Source organism: Drosophila pseudoobscura, chromosome X, assembly GCF_009870125.1.
Source record: "Drosophila pseudoobscura strain MV-25-SWS-2005 chromosome X, UCI_Dpse_MV25, whole genome shotgun sequence".
NCBI lineage: Eukaryota > Metazoa > Arthropoda > Insecta > Diptera > Drosophilidae > Drosophila > Drosophila pseudoobscura.
The window spans coordinates 54722781-54745047 of NC_046683.1; the positions used below are offsets into that span (position 1 = coordinate 54722781).

Below are 22267 nucleotides of genomic sequence, written 5' to 3' on the forward strand. Positions count from 1 at the left end.
TCTTTGGTTAATTTTTTTTGTTCCTGTTAAACATTATATATATTTTGTTGTTGTTTTTGTGGTTTTCACATTTTGCAAAAATTGTTAGTAAAAAAAAAACTCGTTCGTTCGGAAAAAAGTTTAGAAAAAAGTTTTAGAAGAGAATCTCCTTGAGTTGGGGAAATCTTCCAGAGGTTCTTCGCTTTCAAATATTCTTCACTCTCAAACTTTTACGACTAGTAGTTGATCAATATCGATAGGTTTCGATAGATCGATAGGTTTTAGGTAGTATGATCGTACGAGTAGTAATTGTTGGATATTTTGTATGTTCGTAGCTTTTTTGGGGATTCGTTGCGTCAGTTATTCGTTTCAGTATTTTTCAGTATTCTGTACTTCTCAGTATTCTCAGCTCTGAAACTATTTTTCAGTATTTTCTAGTATTTTTTCAGTATTGTTTTGAGCATTCTTTGGAGTTGATTTTTTTTTTCTGTTGGTTGTTGATGGTTTTTTTGTTTGTTTTGTTTTTGTTTTTGTTTTTGTTGAACACGGTTCGCTTACGTTTGGTTTTGTGTTTGCTTGGTATTTTTGTCGAACTCTGGTTTCGGTTTTGGCTTAGTTTTTATGTTTAATCCTTACTTTTAACAGTCAGTTTGGCTGAGGACTCGACCTGGCCGGTGGACGAGGTCACACGTACTGTAAAGATGCCCGAATCCTCCTCGTAGGTGGTTCCAATCAAAAGCACAGCGCTGTTGCCATCAAAGATCATCTGAAATTAACGCGAAGACATATATATAGATATGTGTGTGTACATTGGATGGGTATATTTTTCAAGATTAAAACATTCCGAGCGCTAGAAAGATGAAATATCTGCCATCTTTGAGTGTAAAACCCACCTGGAAATCTGGGGTCTCAGGGATCAGCTGTCCCTCGCGGAACCACTGAACACTGGTGGCCTTCACCTTGCCCGTCACCGTCGTCTTGAACTGGGCGGGCATGCCCTCCGTGACGGAGACATCCTTCAGGGCCGTGATGGTGGGTGGGGCGTCCAAATTCTCGATGGGACGCACCTTCAGCTGGGCGCTGGTCTGGATGCTGCCCAGCTTGTTCTCGGCCACACACTTGTAGGTGCCCTCGTCCTCGGGGAAGGCCTCCGAGATGATCAACTGGTAGTACTCGCCCTGGCGCGACATTTGGAAGTAGCGCGACGGCTTCACAAAGTTCTCGCCTCGCATCCAGCGGGCCGTGGGCGTGGGCTTGCCGTCCACGCGGCAGCGGAAGATCACCTTGCTGCCCTCCTCGACGGACTGGCTCTTCAGCTGCTCCACAATGTGGGGCGCCTTCTCGCTGCCGGGTGTTGTGGGTTTCTCCGGCTTTGTGGGCGACTGGACGACACAATCGCCATCGCAGCGCGCCTCTCCAGCGGAATTGACGGCCACACACTCGTAGCGGCCAGAGTCCTCGGCGAAGGGTTCGATGATCAGCAGGGTGTGGATGCTGTCCTCCTCGAGCATCTTGAATTTGATGCTCGGATGGATCTTCATGCCGTTCTTCAGCCAGTAGACATCCATGGGCTTGGTGCCGGTGACCTTCGCATCGAAGCGTGCCAGCTGTCCGGTGGCCACGGTGGTGCTCTGAATGGTGTTGACAAAGCTCGGGGGCTGGATGCCGCCCTTGCCTGCACGACGACGCTCCTCCACCACGAGATTGGCACTGCACTTGGCGGTGCCTCCGCGATTCTCGGCCACGCACGAAAAGACGGCCGAATCCTCGACAAACACCTGGCGGATGATCAGAATCGACTTGCCGCTGAACGTGTGGATCTGCAGATCGGGCGAGTTCTGGATGGGGAAGCTCTCGCGGTACCATTTCACCGTCGGATTGGGCTCCCCGTCGAACTCCACCTCGAACTTGGCCTGTTCGTTCTCAAATACGCGGCAGGGCTGGATCTTCTTGGTGAAGACGGGGGCCTTGGCGGGCTTCACGGGTCCCTTGACGACGCGCTCCTGGATGGTGCCCTTGTGCTCCACTTCGGTGGTCTCGGTGGCAGTGATCTTGCGGGTGATCTCCAGATCACCTTGAATCTCCTTCTGCACTTGCTGTTGCTTGTTCATGTGCACCTCGCGGCCATGCACCGACGATTCCGAGGGTTCAGCGGTGCCCTTTGGCGGGGCAGGCTTCACTTGAGTGGTGCTCGTCTGCTCTTGACTGAAATTCGGGGAAAGCAACAGTCTACGAGGGGGTTTTCTTCAAGGTTTTTCCCACAGATACTTACAGATTCTCTTCGTACGAGTGGGCCATGCCCTTGGCCGCTGAACTGCTGACAACCTTCTCGCCGGGAATGGCATACTGATGATTGTCCCTCCTCAGATTGGTTTCCTTGAGGAGCTGCTCCACCTCGAGGCTCTGCAGCTTGTTGTAGTACTCCTCGCTCTTCTTGGCCTTGACATTCTGCTGCCAGTCGGGTGTCTGGGGCTTGTACTGCTTCGGCTTCAGGTGCTCCACGCCCTTGAGCGTGTGGGCACTCTGCTCGGACAAATATTGCTTACGTTCATCGAATACCTTTTCCAGTTCGTTGTCCTGGCGTTCCTTCTGATAGGCGGCTAGCTCGTAATCGTACCAGGCTGTACATTCGAAAGGGGAGCAAATTTCGGGGATCAATTCGGGGGTCGCACACATAAAGGAAGAGCGGGCAAAGCAAAAGGTTGTTTAGACACAACATCATGCTTGTACAGGGATGATACGAGTTAGTCTTTATAGTAGCAAGTATTATAGAACACATAGATCATAGATGGGGTCAAGAAACGGGTTCTTTGATTGGAAAAACCAAGCAAATCCCTTGCTCCATCACAGCGGGACCTTATTTACGCATTTAAACCCCTTCTATGCTTTCCACTGCACACTCCCCATTCTCCTCGTTAAAACATCATCTATGTGGTTCTATAATCTTTGATAAAACACTTCATGCCTTAGATCTAAACATTTTAGTCACTTGGAAATCGATTTAGTACAAAGAATATATGATTATTGAATTAGTTTTTTTTTTTTTGTTGGAGGTCTACTAGATCCTTTTTGATGAATAAGGACAGACAGAGGGATAGAGAGATAGAGAGATAGATAGAGAGAGAGATAGAGAGAGAGACAGAGAGAGGAATAGATACAGAGATTGAATGACAAGCGGATGATGACCACAGATTTAAGAACAGACGGATAAATTGCACACACACGAAGAAGAAGAAGAAAAACTATCATAACCACACCATATTACCCATTGGTCCAAATGGCAATACTTAGATCGAGAGATACAGAGAGAGACATAGATTGAGAGTCCATTCTGGGTCCTCTGGGGCGGGCTTCTTCCTTCGAAAAGCGCTCTCCTACAATACGATCCGATCGATCTCTTGGGAGTGGAGGGAATTATAGGGGTGGCGGGATTCTCGAGGGATTTTTTCGGGTATCTTTTTGTGGATTGTTTATCTAAATTGTATTTCTACTTTCAAACGTGGGTGCAGCTACGGGTATCTATGTATCTTTTGTGGCATGTTGTAATGTATAATATTTACAAATGAGTTTTTCATGTGAGAGTTTTTTAAGAGTATGTGTGTGTGGTTTTTTTCTACTGCATTTTCTTTTGTAAAATTTGTTAAGTTCTAGATAGCTTTTACCATAAATTGTAGTGGATTAAAGTGTGTTTGAGTCTCGGACTTACGGCGTGGGGAGTTCTTTAGGACATTGCGATAGTCATCGGAGCGTGAGACGACCTTCAGTTCGGTTTGGGTGATGGATTCACCCACAGAATTGCGGGCAATGACCTCCACTTTGCCAGTGTCGTATTGGCGGGTCTTCGGGATATCCAAATGGAACATGCCATCGTTGGTGAGCTTATAGCGAGAGCCCTACACGGAATAAAGAGGGTTCCATTGAGAAAACAGATCTATCGAGGACGATTCTCGTACGTACATGCACCACGGTGTGGCCATTGACCAACCACATGACCCTGGGACGTGGATGTCCAGTGACACGGACACAGAATCGGGCGGGTTCGCCTTCCTCCACCGTCTGGGGTTCGATTTTGCTGACAAAGACGGGCTTCGATCGGGGCTTGGCATCGGGATCGGCCTCCTCGGGCACACTATAGGAGGATAAATTGGTTCAGAATTCATTCGTGTAGAGAGGATATCGCAGGGGGAACACTTACACCTGCCATGAGGCCTCCATTTCTCGTATGCGATCAATGCTCTGCATATGAGCAGGCAGCTGCGAATCATAGACAATGCCTGGCTTTCCAGAGACCTTGATGAAGGCTCGGGTCTCGTCCTTGCCATACAAATTGGTGGCACGGCAGACGTACTCTCCCGAATCCTCGGGATAGACCCAGCCAAAGTTCATGGCCACATAACCGAAATCGTAGATGGGCTGGAAGCGGTTCTCTACAGAGAGAGAGAGGGGATATCCTTTTAGCCAACGTTTGAGGGGTGGGAGCTTTGAGTACTTACTGTACAGCAGAGGCTTGCCGTTGAAGAACCATTCAACCTTCATGTTGGGATCACCCACTGGCGCCAATTGGCATTCGAACTTCGTGACGGCCATCTCCGTGAGCGTCAGCTGTTCCTTGATTTGGGTCACGAATCTCGGGGGCTGCTTGCGGTCCGGATCGAACAGATCGTCTTCTGTTAGATGCACTTCCGAAGTGTACTTCTTGATGGTGGCCTCCATTTGGGTGAGGGCATCAGAGCGTTTCATGCCGCGGGGCACTTGGTTCTGCAACAAAATGGTAGGCAGTTCTAAAGGAAAGAAAAAAGAGAAACAAAAATTAGAGAAAAACACGAAAGTATGAGGGAAACTCACTTTTGCAGGAGACTGTGGCTCTAGTGCGGTCCTCGCCATGATTGTTGATGGCACGGCACACGTACTCCCCAGAATCCTCGCCATAGACGTACAGGATGTCCAGAGAGACGAAGCCCATGTCAAAGATGTTCCTATAGCGATGGCCCGAGGGCAGGGGCTTGCCGTTGCGATACCATTCGACGCGCAGGCTGGGATCCGTTTTGGGTTCCACCTGGCACTCGAAGCGCACGGCCTCGGCCTCCTCCACGGTGACGTTGGTGATCTGTGTCACGAACTGTGGTGGTCCGTACTCCTGTTCGACGATCTTGGGTGCCTCGGGTATGCGTCCGCGCTCGAGTTCTTTGAGCTTATCGGAGGTCATGCCCTCGGGCAGCTGCGACTCGTAGACAATGTTGTGCTTGCCCTTGCACGTGACCTTGGCGGTGGTGGTGGCAGTGCCCCACTTGTTGGTGGCACGACACGTGTACTCCCCGGAGTCGCGGGCATAGATGTAGTCCACGTCCAGGGCAATAAAGCCGAAATCATTCAGCTGATGGACCCTCGAGCCAGTGGCCATCACGCGGCCATTGTAGAACCATTCGATGCGCATCGAGGGATCGCCGACGGGCTCCACGCGGCAGTCGAAGTGAATGGGACCGCCCTCGGGGACATCCAGGTTGTCCTTGATGTCCTCGGTGAACTTCGGGGGATTGGGCTGCTCCTCATCGATGATGATCTCCTCCCGCTTGTGCATGCTCTCCTCCAGCTTCTGGAGGCTCTCGGTGCCAGTGCGGAAGTTCGAGGGCAGCTGCGGCTCCATGACGATGCCCTGACGGCCCTTGACCTGCAGCTTGCAGGAGACCGTGGCCTCGCCGTGCTTGTTGGTGGCCTTGCACGTGTACAGCCCAGTATCCCGCTGATAGCAGCCCGCAATCTCGAGGATCACGAAGCCAAAGTCATTGATCGTCTTGATGCGAGAGCCGGCCCACAAGGCCTTGCCATTGTGGAACCAGTCCACGCGCATCGACGGGTCGTTGATCGGCTGCAGACGGCACTCAAAGTGCGCCAGAGAGTTCTCCGTGATGACCATGTCGAAGGGTGTCGTGATGAACTCTGGCGGCTTGCCAGTGTCGTCGTCGGGCACAAACTCTGTGCTGCGCGAGCCCAAGCCCTCGAGCTCTGCGATGCGATCGATCGTGCCCTCCATGCCCTTCGGCAGCTGCGATTCCATGATGATGGACCGCTTGCCCTGGATTTTCATGGTGGAGGTGGTCACGGCCTCGCCGTACTCGTTGATGGCGCGGCACGAGTACTCCCCAGAGTCCTCGGGATACACGGGAGAAATCTCGAGGATAACAAAGCCAAAGTCGCAGAAAGTGCGGAACCGAGAGCCCGCCTTGAGGGGACGTCCATTCCAGAACCATTCGACCTTTAGCTTGGGGTCGTCTGCGGGCGTTATCCTGGCCTCAAAGTGCGCATTCTCGCCCTCCCGCATGTTGTCGATGTTCTCGAGGGGCACCGTGAAGACGGGAGCCTTGCCCTTGGTCTCCTCGGTGGTGGTGTCGTCGCGTGTGCGGACCATGCTGTACTCCAGATTGGCGATCTTCTCAAGGCCGCCCTCCATGCCGCGCGGCAGCTGGGAGTCCAAAATGAGGCTGGCCTTTGAGGTGCACTTGAGGGAGGCTCGCGTGGAGTCCTCTCCGTATTTGTTGACCGCCCGACACTCGTACACGCCAGAGTTCTCCTCGTAGCAGTACAGGATGTCCAGGATAACGATGCCAAAGTCGTGGAAAGTGCGGAACCGATGGCCATGTGGCAGTTTCTTGCCGTTGAAGTACCATTCCACCACCAGATCGGGATCGGTGATGGGCGTGAGACGTGCCTCAAAGTGGGCGCTCTGTCCCTCGACCAATTTGGTGACATCCGCGATTTGGGTGATGAATTTCGGTGGCTCTGCCACCGCGGGGGCACTGGTGTCGCCCTGCGGGCCCTGGGGGCACTCCAGCTCGCGGATACGCTGCAAGGAGTCGGGCTGCAGGCTGTCGTAGAAGACGCCGCCGCGTCCGCCGCAGTTGAGAGTCGTGCGGGTAAAGTCCTCGCCGTATTTGTTCCAGGCACGGCACACATACTCCCCGGAATCGTGGTCCTGCAGGTAGGCAATGTCCAGGACAACGTAGCCGAAGTCGGAGACGGTCTTGATGCGATTCGAGTGACGCAACAGGGTGCCGTTGTGGTACCATTCGACCTTCAGCTCCGGATCGTTGACCGGAATCAGCGTGCACTCGAAGTGCGCCGCCTGGCCGTCCTTCAGGCCCTCCAGCGGCTGGATGTGGGAGGTGAAATGTGGCTTCTGGCCACGTGGCTTGTCCACGCACTCCAGCGTGCAGCTGATTTCGGCAGTGCCATGTTTATTGGTGGCACGGCACGTGTAGGTGCCAGTGTCCTCGATCTTGGTGCCGAGGACCTCCAGGGCGACCGTTCCGAACGCATAGATGGTGCGCACGCGGTGGCTGGCCTCCAGGACCTTGCCATTGTAGAACCACTCGATGATCATGCTCTGATCCCCGACAGGAATCAGATTTGCCTCGAAGTGGGCCAGTTCTCCTTCACCAATGTCCGCAATGTTTACGAACTCCGTGGTGAAGCGCGGCGCAATGCCCAGATCGGGCTGCTCCGGCTTCGAGCCGTCCTTGCGCAGTGAGTCCTCCAGGTCCTGGATCTGCTCGAGACCCTCCGCGCCCTTCGGGTGCTGCGTGGACTCAATGATGCTCTCCTTCGTGGAGCAGAAGATGGTCGTGGAGGTGAAGGCCTCGCCGGCCTTGTTGTACGCCTTGCACGTGTAGATGCCCTGATCGCGGGCATACACCTCGATCATGTCCATCGTGACGAACCCAAACTCCGTGGTCATCTTGAACCGGGAGCCGTGCTGCAGCATCTTGCCGTTGAAGTACCACTCGATGAATAGATTGGGGTCCTCCTTGGGCTCCACGTTGGCCTCCAGATGGATGGGCTGCGCCTCCGACAGATGGAACTCCGCCTGCAGAGGCTTTGTCCACACGGGCGGTGGGTACTGGGTCTCGGGCTTGCTCGATTTCTGGGCATAGCGATTGGCCAAGGCCTCCTCTGTCTCCTGGACGGCCTCCAGACCGCTCTCTCCCTGGGGATGCTGAGTGTCCAGGAACATGGTCTTGCCCCCGGTGCACTTGAGCGTGCCCGATGTGGTGGCCGATCCCCGGCTATTGGTGGCCTTGCACGTGTAGATGCCACTGTTCTCCGCATACGAGTTATTCAGATCCAAAGCGCAGTAGCCAAAATCGTAGATGGACTTGAATTTGGCCGCCGCCTGCAGCGGCTGTCCATTGTAGAACCACTCGATCTGCATGGTGGGATCCCGAGCGGGCTCCACGTTGCACTCGAAGCGCACATTGTCCGACTCCTTGCACTCGATGTTGTTCAGGTGCGTGATGAACACCGGGGTCTCGTACGTGGGCTCTGGGGCGGCAGGACGATCCGCCTTGGGCGCCTCCAAGGCCCCAATGCGTGGCAGGGCATCGGGATGCAGGGAATCCGCCTGCAGCCAGTGACGGTCCTCGATCTTCAGAGAGGACGTGGACACGGCCTCCCCGATCTGGTTGGTGGCCTTGCAGGTATAGATGGCACTGTCGTCCTCCCTCAATCCGTTGATGGAGAGCGTCACCAGGCCAAAGTCGAAGGTGCTGCGTATCCTCGAGCCAGTGGTCAGGGAGATGCCGTTCTTGAACCACTCGATGCGCAGATTGGGATCCGCTCGGGGCTCCACCTGGGCCTCCAGCAGGACATGCTGTCCCTCGTGCAACTTGTCGTACGATTGCAGATGTGTTGTGAAGACTGGCGCCTGCTGAGGCGTGGAGTCCACAAACATCTCCGGGACGCGGTTCATGGCGGCCTCCTTCAGACGGATGGCCTCCCACGACTCGGGGATCAAGGGCTGTCCGTCGATGTTCGACTTGGTCTTGACCTTCATGGCCGTAGAGGAGACGGCCTCCCCGGCGGCGTTGTAGGCGCGGCACATGTAAACACCGGCATCCTCCGGCACCACTGCGGCAATGTCGAGGGTCACGAAGCCAAAGTCGTGGGTGGTGCGCAGGCGGGAGCCCATTTGCAGCTCCACGCCGTTGATGAACCACTCGAACCGGAGAGAAGGATCTCCCACGGGAACGACCCTCGCCTCGAAGTGCGCATGGGCGCCCTCCCACACCTCCGATGGTCCCGTGAGCAGCTGCGTGAAGATGGGCTTCTCGAAGAGACGCTCAGGCTCTGTGGGACGTGGCGCCAACGGTTTCTCCAGCTGATGGATGCGACTAATGCTGTCCGGGTGTTGGGTGTCCATCAGGATGCTGGCCTCGGACACAATCCGCATGGAGGCGGTGGTGACGGCCTCCCCGAGCGGATTGACGGCACGGCACATGTACACGCCCTCGTCCTCCTTCCGGATGTGCGAAATGTCCAGAGAAACGAAGCCAAAGTCGGCTTGCTTGGTGATGCGAGAGCTGTCCTCGATGATCTTCTCGTTGCGGTACCATTCGACCTTCAGATTGGGATCCCCCACGGGGATCAGGCGCGCCTCAAAGTGCGCCGTCTGGTGCTCATTGATCCGATCGATGTTCTGCAGCGGCTGCGTGAACACCGGACGCTGGCGAGTGCCGGGTGTCTCCACCTCCTGGCGCTGATGCGGCGCCGCGGACTCGAGCTTGCGGATCTTCTCCAGACCCTCCGGGTGCTGCGTGTCCGAGATGATGGTGCCGCGGGCAATCACCCGCAAATTGGTTGCCGACACCGCCTGTCCCATGGCATTGACAGCCCGCACGGAATACTCCCCGGCGTCCTCGGCGACGGCATGGGTGATGTCCAGGGACACGTAGCCAAAGTCGAAGGTGATGTGGAAGCGGGCCGCCGACGGCAGGGGCTTTCCGTTGTGGTAGAACTCGATGCGAAGGTTGGGATCGTGCACCGGTGCCACCTGGGCCTCAAAGTGCGCCGTCTGTCCCTCGTAGATCTCCGTGGAGCCGCGCAGCTCCGCCGTAAAGTGCGGCGGACTGATGGGGTGATCGCCGACCTCAGTGCGGGCATTCACGACCTTCGATTCCAGCTTCTGGATCTTCTCCAGGGCATCGGGGTGTTGGGTGTCCAAGATCATGCTGCGGCGGTTCAGCACCCGCACATTGCAGGTGTTCACCGCCTCGCCCAACAGATTGGTGGCCTTGCACATGTACGTGCCGGTGTCCTCGCCATACACATAGAGGATGTCCAGTGCCACGTAGCCAAAGTCGTGGGTGGTGCGGAAACGATGGCCCATCGGCAGTTGCTTGCCGTTGCAGAACCACTCGATCTTCAGATTCGGATCGTTGATGGGCTCCACGCGGCACTCGAGGTGGGCGTGTTCGCCCTCCTTCAGGTGCTCCAGGTTGCTCAGGGGCGTTAGGAAAATGGGCTTGGAGCCCTTCTCCTCAACCACGGGCTTTGTGGGTGGGGCATAGCTCTCCAGTTGGCGGATCTTCTCCAGTCTTTCAGCATCCATAGTGTCCAGATCGAGGGTTTTGTTTGCTGTAAGAAAAGTACCAGAGATTATAGTGGGTGGGCCCTTCTAGGGAGGCTTGGGATATCCGTACCTGTTACGTTTACAGCACATGTCGTCACTGCCTCTCCAATGGCATTCTTGGCCTTGCACATGTACGTGCCAGTGTCCTCGGCATGCGCATACAGGATGTCCAGGGCCACGAAACCAAAGTCGTAGGTGGTCTTGAAGCGATGTCCTGTCTGGATGGGTGTGCCATTGCAGTACCACTCGACCTTCATTGTGGGATCGTTGACGGGTATCAGTGTGGCCTCCAGGTGCACTGGCGTGCCCTCGTTGACCTTGGCGTTGCGCAGGGAGCGCCCGAACTGCGGTCGCTCCGCATGGAACTGCTCTTCGTCCGCCTTTCGCTGGAACCGTGAGGCGTCCTCCAGATGGGCAATCTTCGACAGAGCGTCCTCGTGCTGCGTCTCATGGATGATCGAGGAGCGGGAGGTGACATTCAGGACGATCGAATTGACCGCCTCGCCCAGATTATTGGTCACACGGCAGGTGTACTCGCCGGAGTCTTCCGCATAGACCGTGAGGATGTCCAAGGCGGCAAAGCCGAAATCGTAGGTGGTGCGGAAGCGATGGCCCGTGCTCAGGGGTTTCCCGTTGTGGAACCACTCGACCTTGAGATTGGGATCCGGATACGGTTCAATGCGGCACTCGTAGTGGGCCGACTGTCCCTCCTTCAGGTTCGTGGGGCCTATGAGCTTCGTGACAAACACCGGGGCCGTCGTGACCGTGTACTCCTCCTCCTCGCGTCGCTGGTAGCGGCTGTGGTCCTCCAGTTGATGGATCTTGTGCATGGCCGCCTCGTGTTGGGTCTCCAGCTGAATGGCCGTCTTCGATTGGACAATCAGCGAGGCAGAGGTCACCGCCTGACCCAGCTCGTTGATGGCCCGGCAGCTGTAGCTGCCTGAATCCTCGGGATTCACGTACTTCATGTTCAGCGCCACATAGCCAAAGTCATGCATGGTGGTGGTGCGGTTGGAGGCCTCGATGGGCTGGCCGTTGCGCAGCCACTCGACCTTCAGGTTGGGATCGCCCACCGGGATCAAACGCGCCTCAAAGTGCACGGCCTGGTTCTCGGCGACACGAACATCCCGCACGGGCATCGTGAAGACCGGAGCCTGGGAGACGAACTCATCCTGGACGCTGATCCGCTGACGCTTGGAGCCATCCTCCAGGTGCTGCAGACGCGGCAGAGCCGTCTCGTGCTGCGATTCCAGGTAGATCGATTTCTTCGTGTGCACCACAGCCACCGCGGAGGTGATGGCCTCGCCAACGGCGTTGAAGGCGCGACAGGTGTACGTGCCGGCGTCCTCTGGCAGAGTGGACATGATGTCGAGAGCCACAAAGCCAAAGTTGGAGGTTTCCGTGAAGCGAGAGCCCGACTTGAGGGGCAGATTGTTGTGGTACCATTCCACGCGCATCGATGGATCCGAAACGGGGATCAGGCGGCACTCAAAGTGCGCGCGCTGGTTCTCCTTGATCTCGATGTTCTTCAGGGACGTGGTGAAGACGGGCGCCTGCTTGGTGCTCTCGTCGATCTCCTCGCGACGGCTGTACCTCGAACGGTCCTCCAGATAGTGGATCTGCTCGAGACCCGCCTCGTTCTGGGTCACCGTGACGATCTGCTCGCTGCTGCGGCACTGCAGCTCCACTTGGGTCTCGTCGGAGCCAATCAGATTGACGGCCCGGCAGGTGTAGATGCCCGAATCCTCGGCAATCAGGTGGACAATATCCAAAGCCACATAGCCGAAATCATGGATGGGACGGAAGCGATGACCCACGGTGATGGGACGTCCGTTCTTGAACCATTCGACCTTCAGATTGGGATCCGTGACGGGTTCAATCTTGCACTCGAAATGGGCGTGGCCGCCCTCGCGGGTGTTGGTCAGGCTCTTGGGTTGCGTGAGGAATCGCGGACGGATGTTGACGACCTCATCCACCTCCACGTTGCGACGGTACCGGGATGTATCCTCCAGATAGGCGATCTTTTGCAGGCCCGACTCGTTCTGGGTTTCCAGGATCAGGTCGTTCTTCGAGGTGATCCTCACGGAGCAGGAGGTGACGGCCTCGCCGAGCTGATTCCTCGCCTGGCACGTGTACACCCCCGAATCGATGGCATAGCAGCCCAAGAGATCTAGGGCCACGTAGTCGAACTCGTAGGCGGGACGGAAGCGATGGCCCGTCTTGACGGGCTTGCCGTTCACGAACCATTCGATGCGCATCGAGGGATCCCCGACGGGCTGCAGGCGGCACTCCAGATGGACATTGGTGCCCTCGACGGTCTCGATGTTGTGCAGCGCCCGCGTGAACTGTGGCGCCTGCATCACGGTGATGTCCTCCTCGCGATGCTGCCGACGACGCGAGTCCTCCAGCAGTTGGATCTGCTCCAGGGACTGTTCGTTCTGCGTCTCCGTGACGACATCCGTGCGGTCGATGACCCGCACACAGGCAGAGGTGTGGGCCGTGCCCAGGTGATTGGTGGCACGTACCGTATACTCTCCAGAGTCCGCGGCCGTGGCCTTGATGATGTCCAGAGCCACAAAGCCGAAGTCGTAGTAGGTCCTGAAGCGAGAGCCCACTGTCACGGGGCGGCCATTGTGGAACCACTCGACGCGCATGGTCGGATCACCCATGGGCTCCAGACGGCACTCCAGATGGATGTTCTTGCCATCATGGATGGGCTTGGGATCGGCCAGGGGCTGGACGAACACGGGCTTCGACTTGGAGATCTCCTCAATGTCGTACTGGGGCTCCACGAATGGTTTGTTCTCCAGATTCTGGGTCTTCTCGTAGAGGCCACGATGCATGCTAGATGTGTCGATATTGGAACGAGCTGGAAAACGGAACAAAGCAGAGGATTAGATGGTTAGGGAGGGGATGATTCTCCAGAGAATTGGCATGTTTTCTGTACGTACTTTCCACTACCATCGTTGCCTGCAACTGAGCTTCACCTAGCTTGTTCCTGGCCACCACCAGATAGACGCCTGCATCCTCGGCCCTCACTTGGGAGATGTCAAGGGCCACGTAGCCAAAATCGTAGTACGTTTGGATGCGATTGGCGGCCGTGATCGAGCGTCCGTTGTGATACCACTCGATCTGCATGCCCAGATCGCTCTGGGGCTCCACGCGTGCCTCGAAGTGGGCGCGCTGGCCCTCCAGGATCTTGGTGGTGCCCTTCATGGGCCCCAGGAAGCGGGGAGCCTGATTGATGCAGATCTCCTCCTCCTCGCGACGCCCGTAGCGCGAAGAGTCCTCCAGATGTTGGATCTTCTGCAGACCCCCGGGGTGCTGCGACTCGGAGACGATTTCATTCTTCGAGATGACCGTCAGCTGGGCCACGGTGGTGTCCTGGCCCATGGCGTTGTAGGCGCGACAGGTGTAGGTTCCTGCATCGTAGATGGTCAGCTGCTTGATGGTCAGCGCCACGTAGCCGAAGTTGTGGTAGGTGGTGATGCGGCTGCTCGCCTCCAGGGGCTGGCCGTCCTTCAGCCACTCGACGCGCATGGTCGAGTCGCCGACGGGCTCGAGGCGCGCCTCAAAGTGCGCATGCGCGTGCTCCCGCAGATCGAGCTGGTTCTGGATGGGCGTCTTGAACTGCGGCGGGGCAATGGCCTCGGGGGCCTCCTGGACATGGCGACGCTGCTGGGACTTGCTGCGGTAGTCCTCCAGCTGCTCGGTCTTCTCGATGTAGCGCTGCTGCTCGGGTATGCCCAGATCGGCGGTGACCTGAGAGCGCACATGGACGCGGATGATGGACTGACTGATGGCCTCGCCAATGCGATTGACGGCGCGCACAGTGTAGGTGCCAGAGTCCTCGGCTCTCAGGTGCAGGATGTTCAGGGAGACGTAGCCGAAGTTGAAGATGGCCGTGATCCTGGAACTGGCCGTAATGGGCAGGCCATCCTTGTACCACTCCACGCGCATCGAGGGATCGTTGACGGGCGTCACCTGTGCCTCGAAGTGCACATTCTTGCCCTCCTCGAACTCGCCCAGATCGCGCAGCGGGCGTATGAACTGCGGAGCTTGGTTGAGTTGCTCCTCGGAGCTCTCCTGGCGCTGGTAGCGCGAATAGTCCTCCAGCTGCGAGATGTACTGCACGCTGTTCGGATTCTGCGACGACTGATCGATGGACGGACGCTGAACCACCGAGAGAATGGCCCGGGACTCGGCCACGCCACTGGCATTGCTCACGCGGCACATGTATTCCCCAGAATCGTGGCCCATGATGCTCAGCAGATCGAGAGCGATGAAGCCAAACTTGAAGACAGATGTGGCACGGGCACCTACAGAGAAAGAGGCGATCAATGTATGGGAGTTTGCCTGGAGGATCGGTGTACTTACTGGCTGCCAGGGGACGTCCATTGAGGTACCACTCGACGACCATTGTGGGATCGCCGACGGGCTCAATGCGCGCCTCCATATGGACGCGACCGCCTTCGGTCTGCTGCACATTCTGCAGCGGGATAATAAACTGCGGCGGCGGATACACGCGATCCTCCTCGCCAGGACGCAGATGGGGCTTGGCGCGCTCCACGTGGCGCAAGTAGATGATCTCGGGGCCAGGAATGGGCCTACAAAAAGAAGGATATCCATGAGAATCTATGGGATGCACAAGACGAGTCTCTTTTACTTACTCTGGCTCGATCACTTTGGTGGGTCTTGGGAGATTCAAACGCCTCTGTTCTTGCGACGGCTGCTCTCGGGGCACTTCCACATAGAGCCTGGCCCGGTTGGCCGTGGATCCGGCAATATTCTGAGCCGTGCACTGGTACCAGCCGGCGTCCGTGGCCTGGACACGCGGTATCTCCAGGCAGGTGGCGCCCCCATCAATGCCCACAAATCGCTCGGCCGTGGAGGAGATCTGAACGCCATCCTTCTGCCAGGTGATGCGCGGCAGGGGCGTGCCAATGGCATTGGCACTCATCGTGATGGGCTCGCCCTCGCGGACAGTCATCGTGCTGAAGCGCTGAACAAATTGCGGTGCAACAACCTGTTCCTTCTCCAGCACATTCAACTGCGCCTCGATGGCCACCTCGCCGGCCTTGTTCCGGGCCAGGCACTGGACAGCGCCGCCATCCAGCCGGGTCACGTTCGTGATCATCAGCGAGTGGCTGCCCGACTCATTCACGAGAATCTTGTGCGAGGCATCGTCACGCACTTGACGGCCATTGATGAACCAGAAGACCTCCGGATAGGGATTTCCAGTCACCCTGCAATCGAATCGCGTCATGCGTCCTTCGGTTACCTCGCGATCGGCGAAGGCCTTGACGAACGCCGGGGGCAGGGCCTTGCCCGCCTCCAGCTGCTCGGCCATCACGTCCACGGACTTCGGCTCGTAGGCAGACTCCGCCGCAGGCTCCACGGCCAGGACGGCAGAGGAGACGACACAGCCCTGGAAGTTCTCGGCCAGAAGGGTGTAGTGGCCGCCGTCCTTGGCGGTGGCATTCTTCACGCGCAGCGTGGCCACGCCGCTCGAATAGGAGATCTCGTACTTCTGCGACGCCACCAGACGCTGGCCGTTGTGGAACCACGTGAGACGGGGCTTCGGGTTGGAGCCCACGCGGGCGGTGAACACCGCATCGGAGCCCTCAATGAGCTTCGAGCTGCGCGGCTTCTGCGAGATTTGTGGGGCGTGCGCAGGGCCCAGGGAGCGGTCGAGCTCCTGGGAGAGCTGGGAGTCCAGCTCGTAGCCAGAGCGACGGGTGATGGCCTCCCGGAAGGAGACCTCGCGCAGCAGTCTATACTCAAAGGTGTCCACGCGGAACTCCTCCTCGATGGACGTGTACGAGTACCCGTTCGAGTAGATGTTCTTCTCCAGATTCTGGATGGGCTGCTGCATCGCCGGCATCGGTGCCCCCTCCGGCTGGATGTAGACACTGCAGATGGCCTCCCCGTACTGATTGCGAGCGGTGCAGGTGTACTCGCCCTCATCCCCGGGTCCGATCTGATTGATCAGCAGCGAGACATCGCCGGTGGCCTCGTTGTAGCTCATTCGGAACTTCTGGGACTCGAGAAGTGGTGCGCCTTTTCGGGTCCAGGTCACGAACGGCTTCGGATTGCCACGCAGCCGTCCCTCGAACAGGGCATTGCCGCCCTGAGCGAAGCGAGCGTTCTTGAAGATCTGCTCGAACACCGGCGGCGAGATGTCGCCCTGGGCATAGACGTGTGTCAATGCGGGGGGCACGTAGTTGATGCCACTGCCGCCGCCAATGATGGTGCCACCGCCAGAATGTTGTTGGACTGTAAGAAGAATTCCGATTAGAATTTTTGTGATTTTTGATAGCCGGCAATGAGAGCAGCACAAAATGATGTAGGTTCAAGGCATAAATTGGGGATTTATAGGCAACAAAAAATACACAAGATTTAAACCTCGAAAGTCTTTCCTTTTTGGATGCAAAAGATTCCACAAAGAAAAGAGTGTCAAGCGTTAGAATTTGTATAAAAAGCCATCGAAATGGTATTTACTACAATTTATCTTTTAAATACCATCTTTGAAACGTATATAATTTTAATTATTTTTAAAATAAATTCAAAAATTACAAATTCCAAGTCTTTGCCTATGTTTTATCAAGTAAAACCTTTGGATAACTTCCAACCCAAAGGTCCTTAAACCTTATTTGAAAATTCATTAACTTTAAGTGAACTTCAAGTTCACTTACTCGCAGATTTGGTATCTCTGAAAGGGTAAAAGTTAACTTATTTGTAGAGTTGGCACATGAATGGAACTATTTATAGTGGGGATCATCCATAAGCAAACACTATCTATACGTAAGAAGCAGCTAAAAGTGTGCCTGCATATCTGTAGATTGTTTGTATTCTATCTAGAAGAATTTGTTTATCAATTGTATCTCTAAGAAGTGTTTCATTAGCGTAAGGTACTTGTAGATACATATGTATGTGGTATGTGGTATCTACAGGTTGACGACTTCCCAAACAGCTGATTGAAAGAGCACGCACCATTCGAAAGGTAAACAAATTTTTGAGAAACAGCTGTCTCTCCATCATCCTCCCTCTCTGCTTTCTCTTTGGGGTCTGCTCTCCCGCAAGCACCGAGCGATCGTATAAGAGACGAGAGAGTATATCCTACTCACTCTGGCCCACAGCTGAAATGTAAACAAATTTCTTGGCATCGCCCGACGACTCTTATACGCCCAAAGATATAAGTAGATAAAGTATCTATATGTGGGCAGTATCCGTATATGTGTGTCAGTGCAGTCTTATGGGATCTTGGCAGATGAATAGATAAACCTATAAATAGTCTGCCGAATTTTGTTACGAATTTCGCCTGCCTGATCATCAATTAAGATTTAAATGATGAAACACCAGTTGACACATGAATATAAATATATTATGTACGAGTTGGAAAAGATTCTTTTTCCCTTTCTCCCTTTCTCCCTTCCCGAGTGTTTGTTCTTGGGTTTCTTTCGGGACATTTTAATGATATACTTATATATATATTTATATAAGAAGGTGTGCATATGTGTAGATTGAGAATATAAATCTTTGAAGTGTAGAGAAATATTTATGAATCTTTTCTTTAGATATATCTTTACTATATTTATTGGTTTTAGTTGTAGGAAATACGATTTATCTTGAACTTATTATCCAATAAACATTTCTAATGCTCTGTATTTTCTCATTTTTCACAGTTTTCCTTTGTCTGGATTTTGTTTATTGCAATGGATACGTTTCTGGTAAGCTTTTTCCATCTGTTTACATTGAAATTACAGTATAAATAAATGCAGAAATTCTTGAATATTAGATTTTTACGTTTTAGATTTTCCCCTGAATTCGATGGCTCTTTTTTCATTAATTCTAAGTAATTCCCTACAAAGGGAATGCACAATAGGGATATGGAATAGGGACGATTTTAACGTTTTAACAATCCCAAAATGGCTGAAACTTTCCAGAGCTCCATAAAGAAGGTAGTCAGAGAAAATGGTGTACCCTAAAGGCCTTTAATATCTTGGAAATTCAATCTTTTTCGGGGTTAAAATAAATATCGAAAAAGCTGTTGGATGCTCTTCCGTTTTCTATGAAAAGAAACGACTCTATAAGACCCAATAAAATGAGACGATCCAGCCTCAAACCTATCCCAAACATAAATAGATGTAAGCCCCCAAATAGATCCCCAAAGGCACAAAAGAAACCAACGATTGATTCGGTGGGGCCGCATGCAGTAAAGGACATTTTCAAGGTCACTTTTGGTGAAATAACAAGCAGGATGATGAAAAGCTCTTTGCGTCTGCAGCAACGGGAGGAAGAGTCGCCTCATTGTGGAACAGTGGGGATTCTAAATCCACGGTGTGAATCCCCACTGAAGCCTTAAGGGTGGAGCCTTCCCCCCCTCCCCGGCAATGAATGAACCCCTGCGCGTGGACTGACCTCGTTGCTGGGTGCTGGTGATTTGACTCCTCTGAACATGCTGTTCGGTGCGGCTAATCCTTTGCTGCTGATGCTGCTCCTGGCTGGAGTGCGAGTACTCCTGAGTGGAGTACTGCTGCTGGTGCTGCTGCACTTGTTGCTGCTGCTGCTGCTGCTGCTGCTGCTGGTAGGGGTTCGGATTTTGTCGTTGCATTTTGTTGCTTCGTTATATATCACTGATATACTATCATTTGACAAATGACAACCAAATCAGGAATGCAGATGAAACTGCACTTGAAGAATGGAACACCTCTCGATCACTTTTCTCTTTTTTGATTTGCTTCTTCACTTGATATACTTTTTTCTATTTTTATATATATTTATCTATGTATCTTTGATCTCGCTTCTTTATGATGCTGAAATCGAATACAGCGCAGCGTCGGGCAGGAGCAGCAGCAAGAGCAGGGGGGCAAGAGATGGAGAAGAAAAATCACATTAAATTCAACGAAACCAAAAAAAAACCAAAAAACCAAAATTAAATTTCCAAAAAAATGTTTATGCATTTTCACTTTTTATTCGAGTTTCGAGAGATACAGATACACATTTGTCACTGCCACTTTTTGGCAAACATTTTATTTATTATGTCTGTCGTTGGGGTTTTTGTATCTTTTACTTGATTTACTTTTATGCATGGACCTGTCACACGGTTTTTGTTTAATAGATCTCTCTCTCTCCGTGTCTCTGTCTCTGTCTCACACACACACACACACACACTTTGATTTTCTTTCGATATAAATCAGATCTAAAGATCTTTCTTCTTCATATTCATATTCCTTGGGCTGTGAGGCATTTTCCCCAACTATTTTTAGCACCACTGCGACACATACAGTCTCCCCAAAAAGCACATGCACAGGCACACAAACAAAAAAAAAACACACACACACACACACACACATACACATCGGATCGGTGGTTCGGTGGTAGCTTCTTATTTTTCACTGGTGCTATTAATAAACGTTTTTTCTTATAAAAAAAAAACAAAAAACAATAAAAAAATTGGTTCGAACTCCGTTTTCTCCCAGAGAGGGAGAGGGAGAGGGAGCGGGAGAGGCATTATCCCAGCTCGAGTGGCCTGTAATCCTTGCCAGGATCAGCCAGGATAATGTCCGCATGCATATGTACACTCCCTGATATATGTATATGTTTTGTTCCTATATTTATAGCATATATATATATATATGATATCTGTGCTTGCACACGATTTCACAGTACATTCATTGGATTGGGTGCGGACCACCACCGAAAACCGAAAACCGAAACCAAACGAAACGTTACGATCCGATACGATCCGATCCGATACGATGCGATGCGATACGATCACCACGTAGCACACACGACGACCGAAGGCACCACCGCTCGTGTGATATTTTTAGATATTTAGCGCACTGAAAAATTCTTTCGGAATTTCTGATCTTTTTTTTGTTGTTTTTTTGTGTGTGTTTTTTTTTTTTTTTGTTTTTTGCTTCTTGTTCGAAAAGTGGTTTCGTAACCAGAGAAAATGTTCATCATTACTTTTTTCCATTCACTTGATTTTGATCCTTACTTTATGAGATCTTGTTATCCTTTCGATGTTCGTGTGTGTGTGTGCGTGGGTGTGTGTGTGCGGTTGGCGGTTGTACAATACAAAAACACAAAAAAAAAAACTAAACTCTTTATCGATATATCCGTACCGTATGTGTGCGCGTATATATACGATATATATAGAGATATATGTATATTCTTTTACCAAAAAAAAATATCTATTTTCAAACTGTTTCAAGTCATAATCCCCGAGACTGAAACCAAGACACGTCGATCGTTTGTGAGGTGCGAGCGAAGAATGACAAAATCTTGTTGAGAATGCGATCAAATAGCTCCGCGCTGCACACACGACACGATCTCGTGCCCACGATCGCCTAGCCGAAGCGAGGAGAGCCAGAAGCGAAGCGCCATATGCCATAGCCGAACAAGGTTCGGTGGGCTTCGGTGGGGTTCGGTGGGGTTCGGGTGCCCACCGCTCCATATGATATATTTTTGCACTTTCCATGCGCTTGCCGTTGTTGTTGTCGGGGAAAACGCTCTCTTCGCGCTGATGCGCTCTGCGATGCTGCCGATGATGCACTACACATGTCATTGCGGGGCATATCATTTCGAGAGAGAGAGAGATGCAGAGAGATCCTAGGGGGTCCTTGCAGATATCGTATGCCCCTGAGCTTTTCAAAGAGGAGAGTTTTGTATCTAAAGATAGTTTTCAATTAAAGTTGCTGTGAGTCTTGTAACCCCAAAACAGATCCATCGAAAACCATATGCCACACAGGCATTTGGCTTTTAGTTTCCCCAAAAGAGATCTTTTGCTCTCTCTAGAGAGATCCCTCTCCCTCTCTCTGGTGTGTTCTCCTGGTGGGTTTTCTTCGGAAAGTGTTCGGGTTTTGAGTAAGTTGGCTAAAAATATATGGCGATTTATTTTTGACACGTATTTTTCAACATTGTCTGCACAAAACGAAGAAAATCAAGAAGAGCCATCCCAGAGAAATTCTAGATACAAATGCATACACACGGCACAGATTTAAATATATCTATTGATTCCAGATACATACATATATGTGTGTACGCTGCAAAGATAGATGCAATCCTTATGTTCTGGATGCCACAGGATGTATCCATCAGATTGGATAAATAAATATTCGTTGCATTCGCATGTGGAAATAATATTATAATTTAGGATACGATTCGTGTGCGATTCCTCCCACCTCCCTCCACATATTTTCCACATAATTTATTTTATTTGTCTAAAATTAAAACCACATACGATAGATAGATAGATAGATAGATATATATATATAATGTTGGCTCATTCGCCCCCAGTGTCCCGATATATACGGGCCACTTCTTGATTATTCATTCTCGTGTGTCTTAATCATCAGCCTAGAGGTGTTTCGGGTGACCAATTGATCGCGAATGTGGCTACTTTCTATTTCATTTTGGCCTATTTCATTCAGAAATAACACTCGCTTTAGATACAAATTGCACCTAAAATGCTTGGCTCGGATCGGCTTTGGCTTTTTGTCCATATTTGGCCAACAGACGGAAAGACGGACAGACTTACATAGCCTTTGGCTGTGCTTTTTACGGCAACCCGGTTTTCAATGGTCATGCAATATTGTTTTTATTTTTTATTTTTATTTCTATTTCTTTTTATTGTTGCACTCAAATTAATTGTTAACATGGACAGAGAGCTACTGCAACTCGTAGTTGTACTGTCGGTGGCATGCTACAGTGGCAGCACTCATTAAATTACAAAAACTTGTGTGTGAGATTCTACGGGTATCTTAGAAGTGGTCGAAAGGCGGACTAGAGACCAGAGACCAGAGACTGGAGACTGGAGACTAGAGACTAGAGGCGCAGCCAGGCGCAGCAGACGGCAATGTTTCGACTGTCACCGACACA

At 52.5% G+C, this 22267-nt stretch overlaps 1 protein-coding gene across 8 annotated transcripts in view; it reads right to left on the bottom strand.

Annotated features, from left to right (window-relative positions):
• Positions 1-22267, bottom strand: part of LOC6900857 (titin-like) — a 125617-nt gene that overhangs the window by 64491 nt on the left and 38859 nt on the right. For 5 of the 8 annotated variants that reach the window (XM_033385485.1, XM_033385484.1, XM_033385483.1 and 2 more), the window contains exons 18-29: positions 15052-16657; positions 14759-14988; positions 13333-14700; positions 10452-13250; positions 4825-10386; positions 4473-4760; positions 4175-4406; positions 3937-4108; positions 3686-3872; positions 2252-2600; positions 873-2184; positions 616-745 (exon numbers count right to left, since the gene is read on the bottom strand). In XM_033385485.1, the coding sequence (XP_033241376.1) occupies positions 616-745; positions 873-2184; positions 2252-2600; positions 3686-3872; positions 3937-4108; positions 4175-4406; positions 4473-4760; positions 4825-10386; positions 10452-13250; positions 13333-14700; positions 14759-14988; positions 15052-16657 (14235 nt within the window). Of the gene's footprint in view, positions 1-295; positions 746-872; positions 2185-2251; positions 2601-3685; positions 3873-3936; positions 4109-4174; positions 4407-4472; positions 4761-4824; positions 10387-10451; positions 13251-13332; positions 14701-14758; positions 14989-15051; positions 16658-18802; positions 19188-22267 lie in introns of those variants that run through there. The other 3 variants (XM_033385488.1, XM_033385489.1, XM_033385487.1) reach the window with 3 other exon arrangements.